Genomic DNA, 26,487 nt, shown 5'->3' with positions numbered 1-26,487 from the left:
GGGAGCACACAGTGAGAAATACACCACCTGAGCTGCACGGCCCGGGAGCCAGCAGCTTCGGCATGGCAACCCAGCGTGGTTTTTCTTCCTTCTTTCAAGGAATCAGTAAACCCTAACCTGCGAAACAGACGCGGCCGCCGCAGAACCGTGGGAGTACGTCACATCTCGCCCGGCCGGGGGGCACTGCTGGGTGCCGGCTCTCAGTCCTGCCTTTCCCAGGGCAGGCAGCATTTGTGGCTTCCCAATTAGCGACGGGACGCTTCCGCGTGAACCCGCCTCATTCGACATCCCCACGTTTTATACGCACCGCTAAAATAAACTCTGTGTTTACCTTCGTGAATGAGTCCCTCCGCTCTCCCCGCTTCCCTGCTTATGGCCAGCCAGCTGCAAACAGGGAAAGCGCCTTGAAAACCAGGGAAGGTGCAGCACGTCTAACCCTGCCCTGCCACCAGCTGAAGGCTTCTCTGGCTAGGGCAATTTCCATTACAGACGCAGAGCAGGCACCATTAAGAACACGTCCAGAGGCACAGTGCCCTTGCATGCTTTCCCTATTAGCTCTGCTGCTCTCCAGAGGAGGCCTGAGGCACAGCCCAGACGTATCACTATAAATATAGATATATTTTTAAATGAGAGTTACGGGGAGAAGCTGTGGTTGGTCAGAGGGAGGGACGACAAGGGAAAGCAACGCTGTAGCCGCTGCCAGCCCAGATGCGCTGCAGTGGGTACCAGGCAAGGTCTGCACCTGCCCTCTGCTGGGAAACACCCCACGGGAACACAGGCCACCCAGCAAAAGCTTATTTGATTCATATCATATAAAGATTTAAACCCTTTTCCCCTGGAAAAGCCCTCCCCAGCCCTCCTTTATCTACCACAGTGAAGGCTGCTTGGCGCAAGGAAAGGCAGCCCCTTGCCAAGGCAGCCCGTGCAGCGCTGCTGTGGAAATGAGATTTGATTAACGTAACCCCGCTTAAGATTTATGAATCTCTCCCTCCGCCCTGTCCCGTGATGCGTTAGGCACTGATTCATTTTACCTTTAACTCCGAGGTGCTGATCAGCCTGGAAAATGAAGGCATTATTTATTATGTGCCTTAAAAAAATGAGACCTCTCCAATGTTACAAGTTTAAAAATCTGTGGGTCCCTTCCAGCTTAGAAAACCTATTTTTAACAATCTGAATCTTGCAGCATCCCGACGTGGCTCGAATGCTTGTTCGAGAAGCTCCTCTGGCCAGAGACGGATCACAACACAGTGATTCAGTTCCTACGTTCTTCTGAGTCTTCAAGGAAAATTGCAGTGATTCATTCCCGCATTAAAGAGCCAAAGAACATCCAAGTAAAACACGGGTTTCCAATACGAGCTGGAGACGCTGTGCTGTGCTCCCCACTGCCCCTGCAAGTGCCCCCGGCACCACCTCTCCAGCTAGATTTGCTATTTTACTGGGACACAGAAAGCGCGGGGAGCGCGGAGAGCAGCCGAGCCCCGCAGCACACCCCGCGGGGAAAACCCCCGGCAGCGCGCCGTGCTGGAAGGGGCGAGGGCTGCGCGGCTCGGGCTGCACAGCTGCCCCCGCTCATCGCAGCGGGAACCTGCTACCCAAATCGCAGGGGAAAGCCTGAAAACCCCTACCTCGGTCCTTCGCGGGACGCTAGATTGGGGTGTAGCAACTGCGGCGGTTTTGTGACTTGCCCGTACAGGAGGGGACGACATCTGTAATCATTCTGCGATAAAACATAAATGTCTGGTCACATAAAGGCTTACGTTAATGTACAGTAATGCGCTTAGTGTTTCACAGAGCGCTTCACTTGTGCTTCAGGGCCCACTTCCAAAGCATTTCCAGGTGCAGCTCCACAAGATATCCCTTGACAGGCCACCTCTGTCCACTCTCTGCTGCCTCTATCCAGAGATTAAGGTTGAAAATTAAACCCTGGGACACTTCCAGAGTGACAGCCACGCACCGTAGCTCAATAAACACGATGTTTAGGAAGAAGGCACTACCACCATGACTTTAGAAGCTCTTTCCAGCTCTCAATTAAGTTTTGTAACTTTTATAAGCACTTGGTGACCTGCCTGGCGATTCAGAAAAGCCAATTTTTCTGTAATCCGTGGCGTTTTAAAATTCTGTGTTAGTCTACTGTCACCTAGGACAGACAGGTGTCAACTACAGCCAAAACACACACAGAACTTTAAGCTCTTTTTTGTTAAAACCTCTGCAAGGTTGCCTACACGGCAACTCTTTAATTAATTGCTCTGTCATATTTACAACATCCAATTTTTTCTTTGTGATTCACTCTTTAAGGCTGGCAGTATACGGTACAATTTTCTTTAATAAAGCTAGGTAAACTTCAATTTGCTGTATATAATATGCACTGAAAATGCCCACGAACACCACTGCGCTCGCTCCGACTGCTGTAGCCAGCCGAAGGTGGAGCGCGAGTACGTGCTTTTGCCAAAAGAACAACCTTTGGAAAGAAAAAATACAAATAACCCCAACCCAGAAAAAGTCAGCCTCCTCCTGCCTGCTTCATTCACCAATGTCACAATACAGGTCTGACGTTTTAACTGTTCCCAGAATGATGGATGGTGACACCTCTGAATGAATAACACAGCGGGAGGCAGTCCATCAGAGCGGCAACGACTTGGGGCTGCGCTGAAACGCCTTGAGAAGCAGCGGGAATAGGACAGGAAGTATGCAAAGGAACAGACGTGTCATTTCAATGAGGACTTAGGAATCGCCACCTAAAAAACTGCTTGTGCATCGATGACGCTTGAGTGCTCATGGCGGCCACCCCCATGATGTGGCTGGCATCGGGTTCCCAAATGGAAGCTGTTAATCCCATCGGAAGGTCACAATGGGAAATATCACCTCCCACTGGTACTATGCTAAATGCTAGTGTTTAATGGCACTCTTTTTTTTTAAAAAAAAAAAAGAACAAAATTTTTCCCTCACCATCCAGGTTTGTTTTTTGTGGGGGTTGACTTTCTGTGCTCAGCAATGGCTGCCTCTTGTTCCAGGCATACAGCTCACCAGCCTGCTTCGCTGGCGACGCGTCCCCTGGATGAACCTCAGCTCTGCAACGCAGAGAATCAGGATGGCTTATGAACAGGATGAATCAGGATGATCACAAGAAGGAAAAAAAGAAAAACCACCCCACTTTTCCTTCCATGCTATGGTCTGATTCATTCTGTCGAAGCCCAGTCCAGCAGCATCTGTTCACAGAGCAGGCAGAAAAGAGTCTACAAGTGTCGATTCCAGAATCACAAGCAGGAAGAAAAAGAATTGTGCGATCTAGCCTCTATGGTCCAAGGCCTCGTGGTGGTCAGGGTGCTGCCTGTCCACTGGTGGGCGTCACTTAAAGGTGGCATTAAACGCCCTGCCAATGATAAGCCTGCGCACTTCGCTGGTGCCGGCCCCTATCTCATAGAGCTTGGCGTCACGCAGGAAACGCCCCATCGGGTAGTCGTTGATGTAACCGTTCCCACCTGCAACCAAAAAGAAGACAAGTTACTTCTCCTCTGATTTCGGGCGCTGAGGGTGGGATGGGAGAGAGCAGTGCTCCTGCACGGCGCTTGGCTCTCTCCAGCAACCACTCAAAGAAAAAAGCGTCGCCAGTGACTTACCCAGACACTGAATCCCATCCAGAGCTACCTGGGTAGCACACTCCGCCGAGTACAGGATCACTCCAGCACAGTCCTAAAGGAGAGTCACAACGACGACAGGGTCAGCAAAGATGTCACCTGCCCTTCTCCAACCTGCGTTGCTCTGACCTTTCCATTGCTCTACAGACATCTGCTAACAAGCCTGAAATACTTGATCGCAAAGGCGCAGGATTCATTCCCCAGCGAGCAAGAAGCTGGAGCAGTCTGTCACTACAGAATACTCGTGTCAGGTCTGTAAAGGGCACATGGAGACAGAAATAGGAAAAAAAAGAAAAGAGGAGAGTGGAGCAGGGGAGCTGGTCTCCCCTGAATGCACGTCATACCCACAGGAAACCGATGTGATTTGATTTGGGATGCAGGTTTCTGTGCTCCAGTTAAACACTCTGTCCCCTCCTTTGACAGAGGCGCGGTGACAGCACCGGCTGCGGAGATGACAACACCTCAGAATGACTGCTACAGCCCCTTACAGCGGCCAGGGCATTGTGTTTGGGCTTCCAGTAAACACCTACTGATGCTGCTAAGCCTGTTGCCTTGCAGAGCGAGGCTTTCTTTTCCTTTGGTGGGAAAAAGATCCCGGTCTGAGAGCAAAGGCAAAGGAATTCCCCCAGCGGACACAGTCCAGGTGGAAGCGAGCAGCTCACCTTTGCATTGAAGTGGCCCTGGTCACAGGCCTTTGCCACGTTGTAGACATACTGCCGGCACGCCATCAGCCGCGTGTACATGTCAGCCATTTTGCCCTGCATGAGCTGCGTGTCGCAGAAAACGAGAGACGTTAACGTGAGTGAGGGAAAGATTATTTTCTGTATGAGCACTGGGGATCACCCACTCCCCAAACTATCTCAGAGAAACCAGACAAATAAGACACGGATTCAGCAGACTTTATGAGGAAGCTGGAGGTTCTGTCGGTTCACAGACCTCCAGATGTCAAGGCCAGCAGTAACGCATCAGCCGCCATCCCTCACCCCCTAACAGCGGCCTCCGGCAGACGGGCTCGGAGATCCTTTCACCTTCTCACCACATCAATGCACCGCACAGCCCCAGCACAAACTCCAGGCAACCTTCTCCATGCAAAGCCCTCCCACAACAGAGCTCTTCCTCTTCTTGTTTTTACAGAGAAAAGCAAGGTGACAAAAATTCATAATTCCTTTTCTGCCTTACCTGGAAGTGGCCAATTTTCTGTCCAAATGCTTCTCTTACGTGTAGGTATGGAATTGCGTGGTCAAGAACAGCTTGCATGAGCCTAAGAAAAGCACAGATATGCAGGAAGAGAAAAACAACGGAACTATTAATTAATAATTATTAGACCTTGGAAGCGCAATCTAAGGCAGAAAGGTTCTCATACCTAAAGTGATATGCTGCTGTCTTCCTATAGCTCCATTCAAACAACACTAAGAGTGAAATCCAAAGGTCCCATTTTTCTCCCTAGAGCTCGGCCTATTGCTCATTTGGGACATCTTGTGGTAAGGTCTTACCTTCTTAATTCAGGGGACTGAGGTGAAGAGTTGGAAAGCCTTCTTATAACTGTAGCCAGGACAGTTTGTGCTGCCCTACATCTCCAGAGACCATCAACTCCAGGAGTACTAGCCAATACCATAAAAAAGGCATAGGCAAGAACAAGAATGTTGAAAAAATCCTCCTCCTGCTTTGTGGAAGATGGTCTTTGTGCAGGATGATGAGTACAGAGAGGCCACTTGGGAGGACAAAAGGACTGTAGCATAAAAATTACTGGGGAGCTTAAGGACTGAATAAATGAAGAACAAACCCTATACGCAGTCCAGTGGTCCTTCTATCTGAAAGCGTGGATAGTGTTTTTGATTTTAAGGAATCAGTAATGCAAATGAGCCGGTTACTCCCAGAGTAATACACACTGCGGGGATACACAAGCAAGCAGTCGGGGGCCAAGGCAGATTTACCTCCTCTGGAAATGTTTATGTCAAGACTAATATTTTCAAAAGCATGCTCTGGAGGGTCTGTGGCCTGTGCTACACCGGAAGGCAGAGATCTGCAAACTCTTTCTGTCATTGCTTCTTCTATCCCTTGCCCCTCAGAGGGTGCTCCACATAGATGCTTTCAAACTGAAAAAAAAACTGCATGAGGAGCAGAGGGTCAAGGAGAGCTAAAGGTGGAGTCCATTAGAGTGGCGAGCAGCTAGGACATAGCTAGAGCACCCAGCAGCTACAGGATCTCCCTGCTCCTGCCCCTTCTGCAGCTTGCCTCCTTCCCCCAGCTCTGGCTCAGCCACTTCCTCCCAGCCTTTCCTCTTCTCTCGGAAGCTGCCCCAGTTATCTCAGTTCTCCATCCAAGGTGCCTCCTACCGAGAGATGCAACCCCAGCTTCAGACCCGCTGGGCTAGGTGACCGTGAAGGATCCTTCTGGCCTTCCAATCTATAGAAGAGGACAAACCCTTACCCCAGTGGCCCACCAGACAGCACGAGTCTCTCCAGGTCCAATCCACTCATCAGAACGTAGACTCCTTTGCTCAGCGTCCCCAAAACATTTTCAGCTGCAAATCGGCAAAGGAAAGTGATTTACTGATGGGCAAAACTAAGATAAGCTGTTGCCTGGGGGCCTGTGTTCGCTGGGGAGAGGATTCAAGCTTTCAGTCCCATCCACCTTTCCTTTTGCTTGAGACACAAACATTCAGGATGAGCTGGACAGACACTGAGTTTTGATACATATACTCCCTACCACTGAAATGTCTTTTCAATCCAACCAAATACAAAAAGGAAAAAGCAGTAAAGGGTTTTAAAGTGCACCTCCAATTGCTGTTATTCTCTTGCCTGGTTTCTAAAGGGTAAGGTGCTCTCCAGAGATCTTCCAGCTCAGCATTTGCACCATCAAGAATAGGAAACTTAATGGCCTGGGAGGACAAACTGGGAGCCCCCTTCACCATCCCATTAGTTTGTATCTAACCCAAACTGACAGCTTTACCACCTGATGCCTACTGAGTGTGAGCTTGAAACGAACGCAAGCCCCGGTCTGATATGCTTGGGTCTGAGCATTCCCAATACAGGGAACCGAAGCTTACACGGGTGAGCAGTCAAAGCTTGCCACTTATCACGCGGTGGAGTGATATATAGTAGTCTTCTGAGATTGGGGAATACGAACAGTCATTATCCCCCCTTCTGTGAGGGGGGCTGAACAGAACATTGCAGTTGTTATAAGCAAACGTTTAAAAAGACAAGTATTATTTCAGTGAAAGTGGAACAGGAAAATAGCCACATTAGATAATGGGCTGAGAAAAACCCTCAAGAAATCGTTTCACTTTGGGACAACCTAAAGCACATGCTGATGTTAACAAGTCTAACAAGAGAAGCAGGAACAAAAGGCTCATCTCAGCAAGGCTGTACTCTTACAATCAGGAGAGAATTTAAAGCCTAACAACTGTGCTTTGTCAACGGACAGAGATTATCTATGGATCACACCATACAGGAGAACTGACATATACTTGAGGCTTTGATCACAAGAGATCTGAGAGGTGTGATATGCAAAGTGAAAATGAGACAGGACTTGGACACGTGCAGATAATGTCCTGAAATAAATAATCTGTTTTTCAGTGGCACAAGTTCACAGACTACATTGTCTCCTGCCTATTGAAAAGCATGTCGATGTAGCACATGGAGAAGTGCAACCTCTGCAGGGCCATCATCGTGATATTGGAGTTAGAGGAAGAAGAACGAAGCTGGGCTTTCGGAGAAAAAGCTCAAAAGCCCCACCGATAAGAGAGAAAAATACTAATAGCAAACATTACTTTGAAGAACAGAACACAAATGCCAGCAGCAGTAATAATAAAGTGACAAAGCTATATATGAGTAATGATGTCTCACAGCTAAAAAAAAATGACTGAATAGCCTGACTGCTTTCCTGTACGTCCAGGGAAAAGGGACATATAGGTCTGCGGTGCGCTGAGGGACGTGCGTGCTGACTGCACAAGGGGGGCAGCCCTGCTGGCTGCATACCACAGCAAAAAAAAAAAACCCCAAACGTTGGGGCTCTGAACCAACTTTTACCAATGCGACATGACCAAATGAATCCATGGGCAACACTTACTATGAGAAAAACAGCAGCCACTCAGCAGAGCGTGGCTGACAGTGAAACCCACGTATTTTAAAGTGGAGGGAACTGCTGTGCTAGAGGGACACCTTGATCTGAGAGAAAGATCCTGCAGACATGAGAAATGGCATCAGATTGGTTCAGCTTCCGAGGCAGAAGATCAGAAGCAGCATTAATGGCCAGAGTGCAAAGTGCGTTAACTTTCAACACTGCAGCGATATGCTTCTCCGACTTATCAGAAAATGGAAATCCCGTTACCATGAGAACATGCTGTTCTGTTCGGATGATTAGCCGGGAGATGATCTGAAGACTGGGGCACTGGTCTTTCTGATTTCAGAGTGGAAGAATCCAATAAACTTAGAAATGTCAGATTTCAGCTGAAACTCTTCTTACTGCACGGCAGCTTTTGGGGGTGTATGGGGAGCAGGGGAGTTACCTGGGCTGCAGATATGTGATTAGGGTTTTCATGAGTTCAGACGAGGCACCTCCTCCACTGGCTATATAGAGGCTGTAATTTTTCTATCAACAGAAACAGCCACTGGAGTAACAAAAGTGGCCATTACTGTGGGCCCTGCTGTACTAACTAACGGGGGAAAGGATGTCCATTTTCAGGCTCTGACCCCAAAAGAACTCAGATATGTTACAGGCAAACCAGAAGTCTGTTGGATAGTGTGCAGTGATTTTTGGAGGAGAAAAAAAAAAACCAGACCAACTTCAAGGGAAATAAGCTCTCTTATATACAAGATGGGGAACTCTAATGGAAATAAACAAGTTTCTTTGGAAGCCTCACCTAGGCTTTGCAGAAGCAGTGGTTAAGAGTTAGGTCCACAGAAGCGACCTGACAAGGGTTGTGCTCATTCACTGCAATCCAGCAGATTGCACATTTTCCAGTTTCACCAGCTCTCTTGCGAGGCTGCCAAAGAGCAGATAACCACCTGCAAAGGCCTCTAGGTCACGGTCTGAACACACGTGTAATTAGTTATCCAATTTATCTGATCCATTTATCTGACAGGAAACCACCACATGCATACTGCCACGACTGGAACCCAACTCACCAGGTATCTTGCAGTCTTCAAAGATCAGTTCACAGGTATTAGACCCCCTCATTCCCAGCTTATCGAGCTTCTGGGCTGTGCTGAAACCTGGCGTTCCCTGCAAAGTCAAGACAGTAAAAATACATTTCATATCTCAATTCTGACAGACTAAGTAAAATCACTAGAGATCTGTGAAGTTTCCCTGACCACATGAATTATAGAATCATAGCACGATTTGGGTTGGAAAGAACCTTAAAGATCACCTAGTTCCAACCCCCCTGCCATGGACAGGGACACCTTCCACTAGACCAGGCTGCTCCAAGCCCCATCCAACCTGGCCTTGAACCCTTCCAGGGATGGGGCATCCACAGCTTCTCCAGGCAACCTGTTCCAGTGCCCCACCACCCTCACAGTGAAGAATTTCTTCCTTATATCTAACCTAAATCTACCCTGTTTCAGTTTAAAGCCATCACCCCTTGTCCTATTCACTATAAACCCTTGTAAAAAGGGCCTCCCCAACTTTCTTGTACCCCTTCAGGTCCTGGAAGGACCTCTGGCCCTCTGATCACCTTCGTGGCCCTCCTCTGGACTCGCTCCAACAGGTCCGCATCCTTTTGCTGGGGGCCCCAGGAGCTGGATGCAGTACTGCAGGTGGGGTCTCAGGAGAGGAGAGGGGCAGAATCACCTCCCTTTGGTGTGGCCCAGGATATGGTTGGCCTTCTGGGCTGCAAGTGCACATTGCTGGGTCATGCTGAGCTGCTTGTTGGGATGCATCGCTCCTGAGCTTGGAGCCTTCTTGGGCCCCTCTTCTCTCCAGGGCTTTATCCCACAGTACTCTACCATGCAGATCCCTGAAGAGGCCAGACTGCTCTCCTGAAGTCATTAGGGGTGCCCTAAGGATCTTGAACTCCACCATTTCATGGTCACTGTGGCCAAGGCTGCCTTGAGCTTCACATTCCCCACCAGCCCTCCCTGCTGGTGAGAACAAGGTTAGGCATAGCACCCCTCCTCGGTGGCTCCTCTATCACTTGGAGAAGGAATTTATCATCAATGCATTCCAGGAACCTCTTGGATTGCTTATGCCCTGCTGTGTTGACCCTCTAACAGATATCAGGGTGGCTGAAGTCCCCCATGAGGGCTTCTACCCCATGAACAGGCATGGGGTACCAGAAGGGAGTCAAAGTGAACTGCCTACTCTCGGAACAAGAACAGGGGTAAGTGTGAGGGAAGCAAATGAGCAGAGCAACACTCGCATATGGGAGCACACATGAACTGAGTGCATCCGTTTGCTAATGCACATAAATATTAAATAAATAAATAATCTGGACAGCTAACAACACTGACTCTCCTACAGTAAGGGCTGCAAGTTTTGCCAGTAACTGAACTATTCTAATTAAGTCATGCTAAGTCCATCGGAAGGTTTACTGATCTCTGAGATTTTATATTTCCAGTACCATTTATTTTATTAAGGCTTCCTGTCTTCCTTGTGGTGACAGAGGTGTGCATAGCATAGCCTGAAATAATTAAAAGGGAAGAAAAAACCCAATAGATTCCTGTTTTCCAAGGGCTCCCTATTGAACAGCCCATTTCTGCTCCCTTTGGCCTGCTCTGCTTTGCATCCGTGTTTGGGTCATTTCAGGATTCCAAAAGGCAGTGGAAGAAAATGGGGGGAAGAAATGTATTGTAATGCCTTGGTTAAAAAAAAAACAAACCAAAAACCAACCTCCACAAAGTTAGATAATGGGATAGTAGGATATATTTACAAGGCCTCCAATATCTCTGACAATTTTTGGCAACAAGAAAGCCCTTTTGTATTAGAAACTTGTTCATTCTCTCCATGTTTCTAGCTGAAAAGACCGCTGTATGTGGGACACCAAAATTGAGGAGCGTCCAGCTGACAGCGCAGGACGCCATGTCACTGGGCTGAGGACTAACCTCATGGGTTTATAAAATTCAGGGAGGGAGTAGTTTGTCTTTGATCAAGGGGCTGACACTTACAGAAAGAGAACTAGCTGGCTTCTAACCGAGCCAGTTAGGGTGAAGGAGTTAGCTTGAAAAACCACACTACAATAAACTTGTGAGAATTATTAAACCTACCCTCTCCACAATGAACGCAGTTATACCTCGGGAGGCTGGAACAGCATTCATGTCAGTTTTCGCATAAACGATGAGAACATCTGCATCTGGCCCATTAGTGATCCAAAATTTATTCCCATTCAAAACAAAGTAGTCTCCTAGAAGCAAAGAGTTGCAATCTGTTAGCTCACAACAGACAGCAGAGCAACACCTATATCCTCACTCCATTTATTTCAAAGCAGGCTTCCAAGAATGTTCTTTAAGATCCCCTCAAACAGCATGCACAAACCCTTCCCAAGTTCAGCAAAACTAATTTCTTTCATTTCTGGAGACCAAAGACAGTTTAGCAAATGCCTGATAAACTAAGGCACCCAGTACTGGTTCCGTAATACCACCAACCTCCACCACCACAATCAGAAGTCCACATGTAGACATTCAACCACCCACCCTCTATCTTCACTACCTGGCTTCATCACACATGGGATCTCCTGGGAGGCGGCACAAGCCTACAAACATGGCCTGGCATACTCAAGACTAAGCACCATATCTTAATGGTGTTGGGGAGGTTAGTCTAAATTTGAGCGACGTTATTTATGCCGGCTATCTATCCAGACACCACGTGACAGGCTTTACCTTTCTTATCTGCTTTCAGCTTCATGGACACAACATCAGATCCAGCATTGGGTTCGCTCATTGCTAAGGCTCCAATGTGCTCCCCACTGATCAGCTGGAAGAAAAGACAAATATAAGAAAGAAAGAAGGCCCTCTGTAGCCTGCCTTCCATCTCTTTTTCCTGCACCGAGTCTCCACAGCAGCTATTCTACGCAAGAACTGCAAACTGGAGCTGCTGTTCCTGGTAGAGCTGTCGCGGGGAGCTCCCTCGCGCTGCTGTGCTGAGGGAACAGAACCAAGTCACAGTGGGACGAGAAGGATGACTCAACTCCCGTCTGAGTTAGATGGGTACAGCCCTGCTTATAAAACCACCTCCAGGAGGGTGCCAAAAGAACCATGCAGGCAGCCATATGCCCTTCACAAGCTCCTTGTTCTGCACTTTATGACTCCCCTTTTACATAAACAAGGGTTGTGAAACACAAAAGGCCAATGAGGGGGATGAAAAGAGACTGCAAAGTTCTTAGCAATGCTCTCATAGCCCGGACCCCCCACACTCACGCTACAATAGCAGATGGACACCCTCCTTCTGTGTCTGCTCATACCAGGCTCTGGCATAGCTGTTGCTTCCTCTTCACTGTTCCTTTCATATCCTGCCCTTTTCTCCTTGCTTTTTTTTCCTCCCCCTCCCTGTGTGCTTTTATCCATCTCCGCCTTTTGATTGTTTTTTTTAAAAACAGACTCAATGCTTAAGCTACATGTTCAACAAATTCAATCCATCAGGGTGTTTCTACAGAAGTAGAATGCTCAGAACTAGTTAAGTACCTGTCATGAACCAAGGCAAGCAAGAATCAGTGATCGCACACTTCATGTTGAAATGCAGTGAATGAGGGCATTAAAATCCACCTGAGCAGCAATGAGGACAATTCGGGGTTACATCTTAGCGGGCTGCACATTGCTTTGAGGAAGCAGCACTGTACTTTGCATGTGGTTTAAATCAAGTTTCTTGCTCTGATAACTTCGCTGGTAATTTCAGTAGCTGCGATTCAATGAACTAGGAAAAACTACTGAAATCTGTTTAACGTGCTTTCGAGTCACAAACATCAATGCCCCAGATGATGAAGTTTCACGTGTAGTTAATTAGCACAAGCAAACCAACCATTTGGGCAGTGAGAAACAGAGACTATAAAATAGGAAAGCAGTGAGTTTCATTCAGAACTCTCAAAGCAGCTTGGGAAGTTGGAAGAGTATCATCTAGTGTCACCTCAAAGCCTCATTTAGTAACACAGCAACAGAGAGCTGGACTATGCTGCTGCAGACATGGACCTCAGCACAGGACAAACAGACATCACGGATTAATAGGACAAAAATTAACAAGCTAGAGAAGGGCAAGTTTGGCAAGTACAATATTTCCTAAAGGTTGGGCGACTGATATCGGCTAGTGCTTAAAATGCTACACACCACGAAAAACACCCATCCTTGCATGCAGCCAAAACCCAAATGCTTCCCAGTTTCCCCCCCTCTTCCAGCAACATACCTTGGGCAAGTACTTCTTCTTCTGGGCCTCACTGCCATTACGCACTAGCTGGTTGATACAAAGGTTTGAGTGGGCACCGTAACTAAGCCCAACAGCTGCTGATGCACGAGAGATCTCCTCCATCACCAGCACGTGGTCCAGGTACCCCAGAGCAGATCCACCGTATTCCACTGGTAAGAGAAGAGAAATCTCACGTTAACCACCATGGCGTATATCACACACACACAAAGATCCCAGGGCTGGTCTCCGTCTTGAATGACGCATAAGCCACTTACAAGAGAGCTTCTGGTTTTAACTGACATTGTCCCTGAGCTGGGCAGTTCTGGCTTTTCCCATCCCCTCTGAATTTCAGTTTTCTTATCTTAAAGGTACAGGGATGTTAATTCTTCAGCATAATCAATAATTCACAGCATAGTTTTATACATATAACATGCATAAGGATACATATCAAACATGCTACTGACACCTGCACAATAGCGAGCCCTTCTTGTCAACCTTCCTTAAGTGCAACCTTATTATTGTGAAGATTAAATCAAATGGGCAACCTGTATTAGGTGAAGGGACAAAGGAACACAGGCAAAGTTTGCAAAGACCGCACATTTGTCACAACAAGGCCCCCTGAACAAGTGAGGAATCCTCAGACTACTCAAAAAGCGGGGCACTAGGGACTTTTCTATGCCCGCAGATGTGCGGGAGACCAGCATTCTGATGGGTGGCCGATTCGGAACGAGAAAGATCCACAGATGTAACTGCTGTAATTCAACAGTGGCAAGAACGCGGATTTCAAGAGAGAATGAGATAAGACAGAGCAGCGTGAGCACCGTAACTGGGAATCTAGCGAGGCACACTGAGCCGAGGCTAAAACGCGGTTAAGATAAAAGGCACACAGTAGAACAGGGAGAGAGACAAGGCAGGGGGAAAAAAACAAAGAGAAGGCTGAGAAATGCATAATGGCCTTGAGCAGCTGACAGCCTACATAAATATATACATATACATACCTACACACACATTTATATACACACAAATACAGTCACATCCCAAAATAAAAGCTTTGTTCTACAGGCAAGAAATGAGTGATTGGACTGTTACGAGAAGAACTAAACCAGGAGGACATGAACACTGCGAACGAGTCAGGGAGGCAATCCGTGAGCACTCACCCGTCACCAGCACGAACGCTGCAAGCAAGCGGCGACAACGGGAAGAGCAAATACGTTCGTATGGTCAGTGACCAAAGAGCGGAGTGCGTAACCTGGGCTCAGAGAGGGCTACTGCCCCGACTCGTCAAATTAACATGATAGCCACTGGCACTAGATGCAGTCTTTCCTCCCATGTCACTCATTCTGACTCCTGCCTTTATCCTCTGAAAGCACCTCTCTACTACAAATCAGAGTTTGGGGTTTTACTATCCGTATCCTAAAAGATGGGTTTAACAATTTCTCATACATGCCAAAACAAGAGAGTTTTCTATTCATTCCTGTAGAACAGAGGGATTTGGTGCTATTGCCTCACGAAAGGGAAGGTAACTGCCTGCTGTGAGTAGTACTGGCCCATGATTGCTTTCTATTGCAAGAGGTACAAGAAAATAATCCTGCCAGACAGCTTCTCGTATAATACGAACTATAGTGTGATTTAGAATCATGCTGCCCTTCCAAAATTACTCTTTATATATGACATGCCTGTATTATCATTCCATGGTAGCTACATATTTGCATTTCTTAACTTAGCTCTTTATAAAATAAATGAAAAGTTACATTAAACCAACATAGCTTTCTTAGTTCTAAAAACAAAAAGCACCGTTATTTAAAATGGTCCCTTGAAAGACTTGATCCGCTGGTGCCCAAATACTCCTTTTAATTGAGCATACACCCTCATAAGATTCCACATTAGCTTCACATCCTAAATCCCAGTCTCCACCTCCTACAACAAAACTGACGCCAATAAAGAAACTGCACATAGCTATGCAATCAAAAATAAGGCAAAAAATTCTGGGCATAGGAGGGTTTTAGAGGTAAATCTTTGAGGAAATCAAAAAGGACAGGACTTGTGAGGGAATGGCTTATTTATAGTGTGGGAAACCGCTGTAAGCCTCAGGCACAACATCAAAGAAGAAAGAAGGTAAGAGTGAGAAAAAACAGGAGCAGCAGTAAATTGGGAAGAGTAAAGAGAAAGAAAGCAGAAATACAGACTCTTTCAAGCAGACTCAGTGCCACTGAAAGAAACGCAGAGGCATTATTTCAACGCATTGCTATTCAGCTTGCTTCTGCAGAAGCCTTTGCACACGCACATCTAGAAACACAGACTTTACGATGGGGAAATAAAGGCCCCATTGGCTGCTTTTCTCCACTAAGGGCTTCTCCTCATTACACTGTGTTAGCGCATTCAGCATGACCACAGCAGCCTCAGTAATCTATAACATTAATCAAAACACTTTTCAACTAACCTGGACAAGGCTGAATAAGATTTACCCTGATTTTTTCTGACTGGTTGGATGTGGTCAGCTCTCCATTAGTTATCACAGCTTTTCACGGCATTGTTTTATACCCTCTAACTTCTCCTATTAGAGATGGATGTTTGTTCTGGGATACTTTTATCTATAGCTCCCGTTCTTCAAAACCTGCAGCAAACGCTTCATATTGGAGAAGCGCAAACACGCTTGAGTTGCATGTGTTATGTACGGAGAAACCGTTTCCGAACAGTACTTTTAAGCTGTGAAAGGCGTTTTGTAATCATGCAGAAGTCTAACAAGGAAAAAGGATTCTGATTCACTGAAGAATAAAAAAAGTTGCCAAAGAGAGTTTTTAAAAAACAGGAATATAGGAGCTCTAGACAAAATGGATGTCACATCACAGATAAGGCTGTTACAAACTGGAAAGGGTGAGTTTTAGCCTCTCTTTTGTTTGAAGAATCACCCACCAGAAGGTAAGAGGTGGGAACAGACTTACCAGGAGCTGTGATCCCCAGAACTCCCAGTTCCCCAAGTTTCTTCCAAAACTCCTACAAACACGAAACAAGCAATGAGTCCAGACTCGCAGTCAGGTCATCAGCGTTAATAAGTTTTCCCAGGTAGCTCACCAGGTACATCAATCTACCTTATTCTTGTGATATCTTGGAGATAAATACATCCATACCTATTCCTCCTGCAACACCAGCTCTGCCCTTTGGCCTAAGAACTCACACAAACTTAAGGACTTTAGTTATGCTACACCTGGGAGTAGCTTGTTCAATTCTGTGAAAATTCACAAGCCTAAATTTAATTCTGGAAGGACTGGTCCTAAGGTTTAACTCATTGCCCAGTTTAAGGAAGAATTTTGATGAATTCAAACCTCCCATTAATTTCAAAAACTACACTTCTAGGCTTTCCTATGCTATCTCTTGCTAAAGATAATTTAGGATGTTACAACTTAAATTGATGCTTGTCTTTTACATCACGCATCCTTGTCACTGTGCTTTGGCAGCCCTGTGTTGGCCTCTCAGCCTGTGGTTGCTGCAAATAGCAGTTAGCATAAGTTATACGTGACTGAAACCCTGGAAATACGTCAGAGCTGTTATTAGCTGGCAATTTAACTCTTCCAGTAAAACAGAAACCGATAAGTTAAGCCAAGGAGGCCTCCTTAGAAGAAATTAAAAAGGGGAATGTTACAGCTGCGGCAGAGAGAGGTGCTGCCCACCTCGCAGGCAGTACTAGATAAGCTATAAAAGGTGACCACAACAGAGAATTTGTGAATGCTTCGGTGTTGCGAAGCTCAAGGAGCTGAATCCACCAGGGCTGCTCGAGTACATAACCCAGAGGTTTTCGAGACTGCCAGGACACTAGGCACGCATGGGGACTATGCCGCATTACTGAGTTCTGCACAGTTGGAGACCTAGGCGACAAAGTTCATCTACTAGAGGACAAGCTGTCCTTCCCTGACCACTGACTCCTCCGCTCGCCTGTTGCTGGGATTTATCGCTCTGGCAACACCATGACTCAAGTGACAGCCACGTGATTCGAGGCACGGAGCTGCCAGCTGACTTCAGACACACGTCAGCTGTGCCCGGCGCAGGGCATGACAGGGTAAGAGGGGAGCTACGACATAACGTGGTAGCACAGGATGTCACCAACGAGGACCACGCATACGCTGGAGGGACCATCTCTCTGCTGCTGCTTCAGGCTGCAGCCTCTCCTGCCTACATGATAGACACATGGGGGAATGCTTGTCGCATGGCCTCAGTGTCCAGTGACAAGATAATTATCAGTGAATAGTCTCCAGAGGCTTCAAAAAATATTATTCAATAGTTCTGGATGACATCTGGTGCGCCAGGCTAAATTTATGGACTTAACTTCAAAGCTGTGCATGTATCTCTGAAAATGTCAACATCAGAGCTCTGGGAAATCCTAGCAGATGTTCTGAGCTTTAAGACTTGTGGAGCTTATAAAAACCAATAGTGGGATCTCTCATTTTCATCAATCAAACCATCCCGCTGCACAGAATTTGTTGGGTTTATTAGGAAGGCAAGTTTCAGCTCAACAGTCAAACAACTCTGCCTTTCAGCATTTGCACACAATATTTTCACAACGAATTTGAGAGGAAACGCGGATGTCCGAGGAAGGGTCCTAGCTAGAAGAATACAAAGCACATATGAGAGAAGGGGTCTGAACAGAGTCAAGCAGAAATCCCATGATGAGAATCCAAACAAGGCCATTATCAACTAATCTTTTTTGGGTTTGTTTTAATTGCATGCTGGCTGGGTTCTGCCCCAGGTTGCCGAAAGTTGTTAACAAAAAAGATAAGACAGGAAATAAAAGAATTGTTTTCTCTATGGCTTTCAAGTTTGAAAAGTTAATGCATATGTTCTTGTGGTGTGGGCTGGGATTCTTTGTCTGGACTAACGTACAGATCAAAGCACAGACAGGCTTTCACTACCATTGATTTTAATTGCACACATGAAATACTTGCCCGCATGCCTTTGAATTCATTTTCCTGGTCAATCTGTTGGGCCTTCGGAGCCAAATGCTCTTGACAGAACTTTGTCATGGTCTGTCTAAGCTGGGAAAAAAGATGAGGAGAAACACGTATGTTACATCCCATCAATATATTGTCGTCTTCTTCCCTAGGATACTGCCAACAGTCCCCTGCCAGGCCACTCCAGGATCCCAGACCCAGAAGCACAAGACCATAAGGAAATTGATCTTTCCGGTTCCTGGCTGAAGGACCACGTGGAAGGCCCTTCAGGATTTTAAAGGGAAGATACCGAGGTACTTCAGCTCCTCTCAGCATTTAACCTTAACAGTCTTACCCCAACAGGGGAGAATGCTACTTAATGACTGCCTGCACTAGGGCTTCAGGGGATGTTTCTGGTCAGGAAACTTTGAAAGCTGATGAACGGAGCTTATGATGTATTATTCCCATCCAGGAGCTGCTTACGGTTTCCTTTAATTATATGCAGATGCCTGTAATAAGTACGCATACTAATTAAAATGTGTTAGTATATCAAACTGGGACTACACTAGCTATCCTACTATTTTCTTCAGAGGGAAAGTTTGATAAAGTCAGGTATGCTCGTTGTTCCAAGAGTTAAAAATATAAAAATCTTTTTTCTAAGTTTTAAAATCTGAATACTTACAGACACGTACCCTGCAGAAGTCTATACACATACTAAGAAAGTATATACAATACCTTTTTAAGTGTTTTTAATATAAAGATTTTAAAACTTTGTCTAGATATTATGCAGGAGCTTAATATCACCATTTTCCCTTTTGGTTCTTTATTTCTACAAATTAATGCTGCTGAAAGAACAGTCTTAGAGACCGAAACCCTCTGCTGTGTAACCAGACCCTGCAGAAGGGGCAGAAGTAACAAACCAGAATGTACCAAGGCTTCTCTGCCCTCCTCTGAAGCCCACGACCAAAGCAGCCTCTTTTTTTTTTTTTTTTACGATTAAAAAGATACACTAGTTTCCATGGCTAAACAGACCTTGGGTTCCAGTACCACCAAACAAGTTTCCCCATTTTTTTGTTGTTGTTTTATTTACATTTGTAACAATGAAAACTTATCTAGTGTTTAAAAAGTTGGCAGCAAGAAACTGGAGCATAAAGCTTAAAACACAAAAAGTTTAAAACCACAATAAAAAAATCTTAATGAATTACAAACTGAGGGATAGACTTGAACATCCCTGATATTCTAGGCCGGTTCATAAGTTACAGTGCTGTTACTTCACAGCTTTGCTAGCATTGCCAAAGACTTATTTCTGATTTTTTCAGCTTTTCCACCAGATATGAACTACAAGAGTATTTTCCTCCTTTTATATCCACCGAACACTGAAGCCCAAAGAAACATCAAGTAAACCACGAACACAAACCTGGTAAGAATAGTTTTGTAGTAAGAAACAAGTGAGAATAAGTTTGTTTTGTACATCCATCTGCTTGCACTGTCATAATTACCTAGAAATTAAGGCTATAGCTCCAGATCTGGAGCACCAAGGAAAAGAGTCTTGTTGGCAGAAGCCTGCCTGGACCAAGCCTTTGAGAACCAAGCCTTTCACCCCGTGCCCCAGGGGTGGGAGGGGATCAGGACTGTGATGGCCAGCACCAGGCTGCTGTTGAACGTGGGAGAAAACAGTAAAACTGAGAAGGATTATCCCAAAACTCAGGTCCCCTGTCAGGCAGGAGAATCATAGAATCATTAAGGCTGGAAAAGACCTTGAAGATCATCAAGTCCAGCCACCAACCCAACACCCCCAGGCCTCTTAAACCATATACCCAAGTGCCATGTCTGCACGGTGTTTGAACCCCCCCAGGGACGGTGACTCCCCCACCTCTCTGGGCAGCCTGTGCCGGGGCCTGACCCCTCTGGCAGGGAAGACATTTTCCCTCATCTCCAACCTAAACCTCCCCTGACGCAGCCTGAGGCCGTTCCCTCTTGTCCTGTCACTGGTGACTTGGGAGCAGAGACCGACCCCCCCCTCACTCCAGCCCCTCTCAGGCAGCTGCAGAGAGCGAGAAGGGCTCCCCTCAGCCCCCTCTTCTCCAGGCTAAACCCCCCCAGCTCCCTCAGCCACCCCCCAGCACACTTGTGCTCCAGACCCTGCCCCTTCTCTGGACACGCTCCAGCCCCTCAAGGCCCTTCTTGTCCCGAGGGGCCCAAACCTGAGCCCAGCATTCGAGGTGGGGCCTCCCCAGGGCCGAGCACAGGGGCCCCATCCCTGCCCGGCTCCTGCTGGCCACACCAGTGCTGACACAAGCCCGGGGGCTGGTGGCCTCCTTGGCCACCTGGGCGCTGCTGGCTCATGCCCAGCCGGCTGTCAGCCAGCACCCCCAGGCCCCCCGGACGAGGCGGGAGAGCCGCACCGCTCCCTAGGGCGCTGTGATGAGACCCACGCGCTTGTTTCCGTGTCTTCCCGCCGGGGGCGCGCCACGCCCCCTCTACGCGCTCGGCGATAGGCCGGCTGCCCATGGCCACGGCCAATCACCGCCCGCCAGCCCCGACACACCCCTCCCCCGTCCCGGGCCGCGCCCCGCCCAGCGGGCCGGGCGGCGGGCAAAGCCCTACCTGCCGCTGCTCGGGACTCAGCCCGTTCACCGTGTCGTCCACCGCCAGCCCCGCGCAGCCCCGCCGCGGCCAGCCCAGCGCCTGCCGCCGCCGCGCTCCGCGCCAGGCCCGGCCCGCCGCCGCCCGCCCCACCAGCGCCGCCGCCATGGCTGCCCCGCCCGCGCCGGCAGCGGAGCGCATGCGCGGCCCCGCCCCCGAGGGAGCCACGCCCCGCCGGTGCCCGAGGAAGTAACGGGGCTGCTCTAGACCTTCCAGTACATTTAATGGGTTAAAACCAGGACTACTTATGCCGCACCGACAAACCGGAGCAGGCAGGCAGCAGGGGAGTCCAGGCACGGCCCCGGCCGACACGGGAAGAGCAAGAGGAGCTCCGAGCACAGGACGGGTGGGTAGGCAGCCATCGCCGACCTGCTCCTTTGTTTAAACCAAAGGTAAGAACGAGGTTTGCAAAGTAGAGACCTCTGACCTAGGAGGAAAACATAAAAAAAAGGGGAAAAAGGCAGTAGAGTCCGTCCTTGTGCCTCACATAGCCAGGAGCAGCTCCAACTCGTCAAGTATTGTTGAGCATTCCTTAATTTCTGCTTGGAAGGAGGAATGCTTCTCCAGGGACTGGTGTCTCTCCTCTTCTGCAGACTTCCACTTGGCCATCGCTGTCTGTGTAGAGAAGGCAGCACGTGCTGTGTTATAACACAAAAGCACTGGATAGCAAAGCTGAGTTCTAAAGCAGCTCCCACTAAAGCATTTGAACCCTTCACCTGGTAAGCTAAGATAAGTCCAGCCTGACTGGGACATCTTTTACCTGTTCCTTGAAGAAAATAATTTATCTGTGATCAAAGTTTAGGAAAGTCTTCTATAATAGCAATTTAATTAATTAGCTCTTAAACTTCTTCCCAATAACTGTAGAATTAGAATTTAATGACTATTCTGGTCAAGAGTATAGACAATATCACTGAAGCTGCCTGTGCTTGAATACTTCTTAGCTCCCAGAGAGGCCACCTGAGGTCACCGCTCTGCACCGCTCGCCAAGTTAGACCAAGCGCTCCGAGCTCCAGCACAGCAGCCGGGCTGGCGGATCCATGTCTGCCAGCGGTGCTTGCAGCCACCAGCAACACAGTCTCAAAAACCCTCTCTCTCAGGAGCTGCTCTGAGCAGAGCCAGCTCTGTTTCCAGTACCGACATCCATCTCCAGTTCGGAACTGGTTCAGGCTAACATGAAAGCGATCAGCCATTGAACACTGCTTTCATCTTTGACCTTGTTTCAAGGTCAGCTGTATACAGTTCAGCTTGAAACAACTGAGATGAGACGTAACTTTGCCCCACCATAAACTTTAAGCCCTCTATTTGGCAGGAGAGGAACACAGAGTTTCCTTAACACACATAAAACACGAGATGAGCAATACTGCAGCTGTGTCTGCAGTTCTCCTGGGGAATAGAGCAGCGCTGGGAGGAGCTCAATAACCTTCAGAATCTCACTTGGCACCAAGTGCTCATTACCTGGCAGAGTCTGAAGAAGTCACAGACTTACCTGAAGCATCTCCTTTTCTTTTGCAGCTGTTTGATTAAATAGCCTCAATTCTTCTATGAGTTTCTCAGTTAACAGCTGAAGAGGCAAAAGGAACACAGTTTGGTACAATGCAAATAAACACAACTCTCAGCAGCCGTTTCCACAACATCAGTGCAAGAGGTCAGGACCTCTCTGAGCCCATTTCACTCCTACTGTTATTTCAAAATTTTCTTACCGTCATCTGCTTCTGGCATTCCTGTGTCTTTTCTTCCTCCTCCAAAATGTTGTTGCCTGTAACTAATTTATGAGATACATAAGTAAGCCTCTAACATACAGATAAGTTTGCTTGTCAGAACTAACAGTTTCTCCAAGTAAATTTCTACAGGAAAGATTAAGTTATTTTCAACATTTATCCAGGACAGGGCCTACTACAGGAAGCAGCTTTTTCTCTTAAGCTAGGGGGGGAAAAAAAAAATCCCCTGGAGTTACAGCAGTATTTCCTTAGCAAGGAAGCAGAGCCCTAAAGTCCATGGACAGTCACAACAGGGGAAGAGAAAAAGGCATTCTGAAGAACAAGTACCAGAATGGTATGTGAATGCATAGTCCTTACCAGGATCAATGTTTCTGCTTTCTAAAATCACCATGCAACTCTCCTGGAATTTCTTGAGCTTCTCGACTTCTTGTACCAGGCCTTCATTCTCCTCCTTTAACTCCTTTATAGTTCCCTGTCATTAACACAGGTTGCAAGTGAATCAAGTTTCCATGGAGGTTTCCGTCTCGTTAGTCAGTAGTAGCGAGCGTGGTGCTTAGCAAGCACTCCACCAGCACCAAGAATGAGGTCTTCCTCTTCTGACTACCACCACAACACATTAGTCTGTGGCTGTCCTTTACTCCTGCTTCTTGACAGGATTAATACATTTATCATATCCACATGTCACAGTAATTGCTAGAAAAATTTGATCCTAGAGATAAATTCCTTTTAGGTAATCCTAGCATATCCTTTCTTGTGCTCCCCTCTTGTACATATAAATAATTCAGGAGTTTGATGCATAGAAGAGCATAAGCATTGGGGAGGAAAGGGCCCCTTAGAATCTTTAAGCCACAGCATTATTCCCTACACAGTTCAGATATTACCAGGCAATCGGATAAGCTGATCAGCTGCACAAGTTGAATGCAATTCTCCAAGAGAATCAATAAGACTGTGGATTAGGGTGATCCAGCTGATAGTGTCAGAAGCCTTTTGAACATTTTGTAGGAGGTCTCAAGGCTCTTAGAGAAATCAAGCTGTGAGATAAGAGGAATGATCGTCTCACAGATTAGTAACTGGTTGAGAACTTGGAAATAAAGTGGGCTTTTACAACTGAAGGTTACAGCAGGGCCTCTTGCACGTGACGCAAACTCTGCTCAGTGTGTCCTAGAGTGACTGGCAAGAGGTGGTGAATAATGAGGTGCCGATGCTGAATCTAAACTTGATTTGACCAAGTCAAATCTGTCTGAACCAGAATGCACTGAACAGTCCCAGCAATCTCAGCCTTTCCTCCAGTCCCTTAACCACCTCAGTGGCCCTTTGCTGGACTCTCTGCAGTATGTCCATGTCTCTTGTACCAGGAGCCTAGAACCAGACACAAGACTCCAGGTTTGGCCTCACCAGTGCTCAGAAGACAGGAAAAAACTTGCAGAAGAATACAAAGACACTAAGAGATTAGGCAACAATACAACAAAATAGCTCATGAAGAAACATAAGCTTATATAAACTGAGCTCTGTGATAAATACTCAGAGGAGGATGAGGTCACTGTCCCTCGAACTTAGTGCACAGCAGTAACCAAAATCCAAGTAGAACATTCTTTGTTACCAAAATGAGACCCTGCACATTCCTGAACCCACCTCTTCAATGCTGCGTGCACTTTCACACCACTCTACGTGACGGGTTAACAAAGCTAGGAGAGATTGGGCAAAAGGAACGAGGAAATTGAATAGCTTATCTACCACATGTTAGCAGCTGTGGAAGAAAAAGAATGGATAGACCTCAAGCCATCAGCAGCAAGCCATTATTTACAGTTTCTCATGTGGTAGCTAGCAAGCTGCTGGCAATATCAAGACTGTTTTAATAAAACTTCGTGCAAGTGTACAGTTGTGAACTTGAAACGTTCTCCCACAATGAGTTTAAAGTAGAATTAGAGCTCTGACAACTATTTAACAGTGACCTGGATACATTATCCATCCAAATACATCTGCAGCTCTGCCGATTTCCAGGTTCCAGCAGATATCACAGGTGTCAGAGGAGAAAATCCAACCCACCCAAACTCTACTGACTTCTGATAGAGACAGGAAAACGAGCGAGACAGTCCTTTGATCTGACCTCGTAGGAATTACTCAATGATTTATTCCCCCTGCCCTTTCCTTACCTGTGCTCCTGTTAGTCTGGAGTGCAGCTGCTGCTTGGCTGTTTCTAACAGCTGATTCTTGGTCCTCAGCTCTGCTTCTAGTTTGTATCTGTTGAGAGGTCTGTAGAGTCAAACATCAAATATTTAGGGGCAAAAATATCAGTAGTACACACCTTGTCTTTTAATTCTGCAAACGTGCCCTTTTTATAAGCATTTGCTCTTGTTTCTGACCAAGAGCTTTAGTCAGCAAACTAGGCAAGAAAGCTGTCCTGGGTGAGAGCTCATCGTACTCCTCCAGGAGGGGATGTTACTGCATGAGGGCAACTAATAGAAATTTGAGGAAACTTACCCTCTTGTAGCTGTCTTCTTTGAAGGCAGGTCCACTTTCTTGGCAGATTTAGGCAACCTTAAAAGACAAGTGAAATACAATTACCAGAAGACCACTGCATTCTTGCAGATTACCAAGTCTGTTAGTTTGACAAAATCTGCAAAATGCTAAGCTATCTCTAGGACATTTGCCAAGTAATAAATCCATCAGTATTTTACTTTCATTTACCCTTGGTTTGTAGCTTTGAAGACACCATCTGCTGGAATGTTTGAGCTAAAGTTAAAATTGGGATCTTTGTTGAACTCTAGATCTGCTGTTTTGCTGACGCATTGTTTCTTTGAAGGAAAAGACATCTGTGTTTCTGTAAGAAAAAAAACAACAATAAAAAACCTATGGTCTACAAGAGATGACCATAATACGCAGAACCACCGGATCTCTTAAGCCTTCAATTTGAGGTAAATCACAATTATATCTGGCCAGAATAGAGGCTTTAAGGTAGCAAAAGCTAAGGGTAATCTTCAAACTTTACCCAGGATTAATAGTCCAGGACAAGCCACAGGTAGCCCAGGTGGGCAGTGTCAAAACAGTTACCAGGGTAGCACTGAGAGAAAGTTTAAAAGTGACAATACAGGCATGATAACAAAGGAGGCCTCAACATCAAGCAGACAGCACACCACAGGGCTCCAAGCAAGGTTGCTCGGTATTGGAAGCGAAACAAACACAGCCCTCGTGAAATTCTCAGTTAAGAGAGCTTCGTATTTCAAGGAGATACACTGTAAAAATAACGCTCCAGAGAACTAGCTTTCTATGTAAAATTTATTTGGCTTTAAATCGCAGCTATTTGAGTGAGTTTAGGAAGCCCCTCCCCCCCAAGTTAAGTATTTTTCAAATAACAGACCCATAAGCACATTTGTGCTGGAGAAACACGGGAGCTTCCACCGAGAGACTAGCTCCCGTGCTTTTAATGCTAAGCCCGGGCCCCTCGCCTTTCTAGAATGCTGTAGGTAGTATCAAAGCACTTCCAGGAGTAAGAGCTCGGTAAGCAGGTTAGGCCCCGCGCCGGAGCACACCTCAACGGGCCCTGCTCAGGGGCGCACGTTTAGCCAGAAAAAGCGTCAGCCGAAGCCTTAAATAGAGACAAAACCGGTTGAATAAAGCGTGTAATTAGAGCTCGCAACGGCCACCACACACCACAGCGGTGCTAGAGCCCCCAACAGCCCCCGCCCAGCCCCCTCCCGCGGCGGCCTCACCCGCCCCCCCCCCCCCCCCGCACCCCGGTGCCCCGCAGCGGCGCCAGACCCTCGCTTCCCGCCGCAGAGGACACGCACCTGCGGGCGGGCCGGTGCGGTAGAGCGCGGTGAAGACGGGGATGCGGGAGGGCTCCCCCTCCATGCCGGCTGCGCTCCCGCCCCGCCGCCGCCGCCGCCGTTTGAATCCAACGCGCCGCCCAACGGCCGCACCGCCCCCGCGCATGCGCGGAAAGCGCCCCCGCGGCCGGCGGGCTGGCCCCGCCCTCGCCGGGGCGCGCGGCGGGGGGGCAGTGGCGGGCGGCGTGCGGCGCCTCGCTCCCTCTCGCCCCTTTCCCTCAGAGGCGGCGGCGCTGGGGTTGGCGGGTTCTACTCGCGGCTGCCCACAGGGGAGCCGGCCGCCGGTGGGGTTAGGGTTGGCCCTGCCTCCCGCTTCCTCCCCCGCGGCTTTGGGCACTCGAGACCCCGGAGCCCGCAAGGGTGGCCTTGGTGGCTGGGGCAGGGTCTGGAAAACAAATGTGCTGGGGGG

The 26,487-nt window shown here is 47.6% G+C and overlaps 2 protein-coding genes across 2 annotated transcripts; both read right to left on the bottom strand.

Moving 5' to 3' along the window:
* Positions 1 to 2,918: 2,918 nt before the first annotated feature.
* Positions 2,919 to 20,671, bottom strand: IVD (isovaleryl-CoA dehydrogenase). The gene is made up of 12 exons (XM_075095269.1): positions 20,495 to 20,671; positions 17,903 to 17,992; positions 15,908 to 15,959; positions 12,966 to 13,135; positions 11,453 to 11,546; positions 10,841 to 10,977; positions 8,765 to 8,861; positions 6,066 to 6,159; positions 4,815 to 4,896; positions 4,298 to 4,402; positions 3,618 to 3,690; positions 2,919 to 3,479 (listed from the first exon to the last, which is right to left on the bottom strand). Exons 1-12 carry the CDS (start codon positions 20,639 to 20,641, stop codon positions 3,346 to 3,348), a joined length of 1,275 nt encoding a protein of 424 aa, XP_074951370.1. The 5' UTR covers positions 20,642 to 20,671; the 3' UTR covers positions 2,919 to 3,345.
* A 68-nt stretch (positions 20,672 to 20,739) lies between these two features.
* On the bottom strand, positions 20,740 to 26,195 carry KNSTRN (kinetochore localized astrin (SPAG5) binding protein). Its single transcript, XM_075095271.1, has 8 exons — positions 26,040 to 26,195; positions 24,940 to 25,072; positions 24,733 to 24,789; positions 24,405 to 24,504; positions 22,609 to 22,723; positions 22,234 to 22,295; positions 22,020 to 22,094; positions 20,740 to 21,148 (listed from the first exon to the last, which is right to left on the bottom strand). The coding sequence occupies exons 1-8, from the start codon at positions 26,182 to 26,184 to the stop codon at positions 21,017 to 21,019; spliced, it is 819 nt and encodes a 272-aa protein (XP_074951372.1). The 5' UTR covers positions 26,185 to 26,195; the 3' UTR covers positions 20,740 to 21,016.
* Between the last annotated feature and the right edge of the window lie 292 nt (positions 26,196 to 26,487).

Source organism: Phalacrocorax aristotelis, chromosome 5 (assembly GCF_949628215.1).
Source record: "Phalacrocorax aristotelis chromosome 5, bGulAri2.1, whole genome shotgun sequence".
Taxonomy (NCBI): Eukaryota; Metazoa; Chordata; class Aves; order Suliformes; family Phalacrocoracidae; genus Phalacrocorax; species Phalacrocorax aristotelis.
The sequence above is the reverse complement of the archived record's forward strand: the minus strand, read 5'-3'. Positions and strand labels throughout refer to the sequence as shown.

Bases quoted from the DNA above. Each gene is read 5' to 3' on its own strand.
- IVD (XM_075095269.1), bottom strand. From the start codon at position 20,641: ATGGCGGCGGCGCTGGTGGGGCGGGCGGCGGCGGGCCGGGCCTGGCGC. The intron at 11,547-12,965 runs GTATGTTGCTGG...CTTTTCTTCCAG, and splicing joins AGAAGAAGTACTTGCCCAAG to CTGATCAGTGGGGAGCACAT. The intron at 3,480-3,617 runs GTAAGTCACTGG...TTTTGGTTGCAG, and splicing joins GGATGGGATTCAGTGTCTGG to GTGGGAACGGTTACATCAAC.
- KNSTRN (XM_075095271.1), bottom strand. From the start codon at position 26,184: ATGCGCGGGGGCGGTGCGGCCGTTGGGCGGCGCGTTGGATTCAAACGG. The intron at 22,724-24,404 runs GTAAGGAAAGGG...TGTTAATGACAG, and splicing joins CCAGACTAACAGGAGCACAG to GGAACTATAAAGGAGTTAAA. The intron at 22,095-22,233 runs GTAAGAAAATTT...TTGCCTCTTCAG, and splicing joins AATGCCAGAAGCAGATGACG to CTGTTAACTGAGAAACTCAT.